This window comes from Uranotaenia lowii, chromosome 3 (genome assembly GCF_029784155.1).
Source record: "Uranotaenia lowii strain MFRU-FL chromosome 3, ASM2978415v1, whole genome shotgun sequence".
Classification (NCBI taxonomy): domain Eukaryota; kingdom Metazoa; phylum Arthropoda; class Insecta; order Diptera; family Culicidae; genus Uranotaenia; species Uranotaenia lowii.
Window position 1 is genome coordinate 23,659,495 of NC_073693.1, and position 3,251 is coordinate 23,662,745.

Genomic DNA, 3,251 nt, shown 5'->3' on the forward strand with positions numbered 1-3,251 from the left:
TTTTAAATTTTTACTTTTATTATCAGCAATTTACAAGAATAATACAAAAAATAACAAAAAAGGGAAAGAAGTTATAAATGGAAATATATAGCATATCAATCAGTCAAAAAAATCAAGCTACCTTTCAACAAACAGGATAGCTAGTAAGTATTCAATAAGTTGCGTCGGTCCAAATTATCTCCATTCGGGATTCCAATGAAATCGTTGGGCAGCTTTCCTCCATCGTCTGTTCGGCTGGAATAATTGCATCTGCGATGTCAGCTGCCTCCACTCACTCTCTATCGTCCTCCGGAGTGATGACCAGCACTTCGTGTCCTCTTTTGCCTACAATTCGCTTTGGACGAATCTTTCTATCCGAGACTGGGGCCTTGTGAGTTTTGCTATGCTCCTTTTGGAGAACATTTGAAGAAAAATATTAATTGCATATCTTTCATGTAAGCTCCTTGATACGCTTGAAAACAGCCGGGCAGTAGGAGCCAAAAGCTACATGTTCAGACTAGATTGAATTAGGCATAATTTTGCTCAATTTTGATTTTTTTTTCGATATTTAATTAAAGCTACGTAGCTTTACTTGAACCCCTACCCCCCCTCTCGTCACACATCGTCACACAAAGTCAAACTCCCCCCTCCCCTTCAAATGCTACGTCATTTATGGATGTTCCCTTATTGGTAAATTAAATTAAATTAAACTAACTTTTTCTGCCGTTTTGTTACTTATCTTACGAATCTTACCTGCTGACACTGAACCGGCTGAAGGTGGCGGCAACTTGCACTAATTGCTGTCTGTGGACCTCGAAATCAATATGATTTAATAACCGACTAAATCGAGCTTTGTGCGTTTTGCTTTTTCACTCCGGCGAACAGCGTGTATTATTTTCATAACGGATAGAAATCACATTTTGCACGGTGATTTTACGCGCCTTCGCGCGACTTTAATACGATGACAGCGCCTCTAGTGGAGAGCACTGAAACTTCTTACGCGAGAGGCGGAGAACTTCGAAAGAATTTATTTTTGAGAGAGCGAATTCAACGCGTTAAACAAAAATTGTTTATGTTTTTATCGTGCCGGTTATTGATGGATTTTCCTGTTAAAATATCCAGTTTTTTAGTTAAAGAATGAGTGAAGGTGAATCGAGTTCCCGCAAATCGGACAGTTCCGAGGGCAGTTCATCGGAGCTGGACTTTGCCGGATCCGGCTTCAAGCCGCTGCGTGTGCTATACTCGCGCAAAGCTCAGGCCCCCGTTTCCGCAGCTCGGCTGCTCGATAACGTCGGTGCGTACGAATCCCAATACAAACAACTGGGCGGATTCGATCAGCAGTTTAGTGAGGAACGGTTGCGTGAAATCCGGGCGGCCAATGCCGCCAAGAAACAGATCGCCGCTCCCAGTGGCCAGGCACCGGTTAGGAGATTCGAGCCGCACCAAGGTTTGTACATAAAATTACGTTTTTTTAAGTAATCAAAATTTAAATGATTGTTCAATTTTAGAAATGATTCGAGTCGAGCGACCATTCAGAGCCAGGCGCAACATATTCCTGCGAATCGATAGCTACGAGGGGCCGTTGGGTGAACTGAGGCAATGGATGAGGGAGAGAGTCCGGGTAAAAGTTTACACCCGAAGGGAGAAAGGCGTCCGGGGGTTTGTGACCGGGTTCGTGGAAGTTTTCGACAAGCACTGGAACATGGCCCTGGTGGATTGTCAGGAATCTTGGAAACGGAGGAAGAATCGGTATTCGGAGAATAAGGTTTGCGCTTTGGGAGAGCCGCAAGATTGCGGCCAGATGCTGAGGAAAATGGGGATCTCGATTCCGGAAGTGACGGTGAAATCCGTCGATCGGAAGTATGTTAACTGTAGCCGACAAGTGCCTAAATTGTTGATAAGGGGCGAACAGGTTGTTCTAGTTACGCCCGATAAGGAATCGCCGAAGGTAGAACCACCTTAATATAAGAATAAACTCTTGTTGAATATCTTACTAATTTTTAAAAAATGTTTTTTTTATAGAAATCAAATTTTATAAATGTTTATAATAAGCAAGACAAAGAAAAGAAAGCCTCAAAAATTTAATACCTAGATAATGTTTAAGTCGAATGTTTTAATACGGGAAGGCGCAGATAGCAAACAGTTTTTTTTTTCAAAATTAATTTTTTTTTTATCTGGGATTTTAAATTTTCAAAATTAAGAAAATTTAGTTTAGAATCGGAAATAATGCTGAAATAACAATTATACATCACTCGAAATTCCGAAGCCAAAACTCCAAAGCTTAAAATTTATAACACAGGACTTAGAATAATCCAATCAGAATAAAGGACTTTGATTCCAAAGCGATAATCAAAACTCATACATTCAGAAAACAGAATTTAATCTTTGATCTCAATATTCAACCATATTCTGCAGAACACCGTAATCAGTATTCAGACATCAACTTTCAAGATTCAGATTACAGATTAAGATTCATATTTCAGATTCATATTCAGATTTCAGACTCAGATTTCAATTTCAGATTCAGATTTAAAATTGAGATTTCAGATTCTTATTCAGATTCAGCTCTCAGATTCAGATTTCAGATTCAAATTTTAGATTCAGATTTCATATTCATATTTCAGATTAAGATTTCAGATTCAGATTCTGATTCAGATTTCAGATTTAGATTTCAGATTCAGATTTCAGATTCAGATTTCAGATTCAGATTTCAGATTCAGATTCAGATTTCGGATTCAGATTTAAGATTTCAGATTCAGATTGAGATTTCAGTTTAAGATTTCAGATTCAAATCCAGATTTCAGATTCAGATTTCAAATTCAGATTCAGATTTTAGATTTCATACTCAGATATCAGATTCAAATTTCAGATTCAGATTTCAGGTTCAGATTTCAGGTTCAGATTTCAGTTTCAGATCCAGATTTCAGATTCAGATTTCAGATTCAGATTTCAGATTCAGATTTCAGATTCAGATTTCAGATTCAGATTTCAGATTCAGATTTCAGATTTAGATTTCAGATTCAGATTTCAGATTCAGATTTTAGAATCAGATTCGTATGCTAGAATCCAAATTTGAGATTTTTGAATCAAGCATCTTGATCAGTTTCAGATTTTTTGAAATTATTCGTTGTTATCGGTGAAATTTTATATTCTTTAAGAAATAATATAAAGAAGAATACTGGTAACTACCTATTGCGAGTATACTTTTAGGCGCTTTTTTGCCGCACTTAAAAACATATTTTTTTAACCTGAAAACTTGTTTTTCTTTTTTC

The 3,251-nt window shown here is 37.5% G+C and overlaps 1 protein-coding gene across 1 annotated transcript; it reads left to right on the plus strand.

The window, feature by feature from the left end:
• Positions 1 to 1,081: 1,081 nt before the first annotated feature.
• On the plus strand, positions 1,082 to 1,944 carry LOC129757950 (U7 snRNA-associated Sm-like protein LSm11). Its single transcript, XM_055755364.1, has 2 exons — positions 1,082 to 1,426; positions 1,488 to 1,944. The coding sequence occupies exons 1-2, from the start codon at positions 1,117 to 1,119 to the stop codon at positions 1,940 to 1,942; spliced, it is 765 nt and encodes a 254-aa protein (XP_055611339.1). The 5' UTR covers positions 1,082 to 1,116; the 3' UTR covers positions 1,943 to 1,944.
• Positions 1,945 to 3,251: the final 1,307 nt, after the last annotated feature.

Bases quoted from the DNA above. Each gene is read 5' to 3' on its own strand.
- LOC129757950 (XM_055755364.1), top strand. From the start codon at position 1,117: ATGAGTGAAGGTGAATCGAGTTCCCGCAAATCGGACAGTTCCGAGGGC. The intron at 1,427-1,487 runs GTTTGTACATAA...GTTCAATTTTAG, and splicing joins GAGATTCGAGCCGCACCAAG to AAATGATTCGAGTCGAGCGA.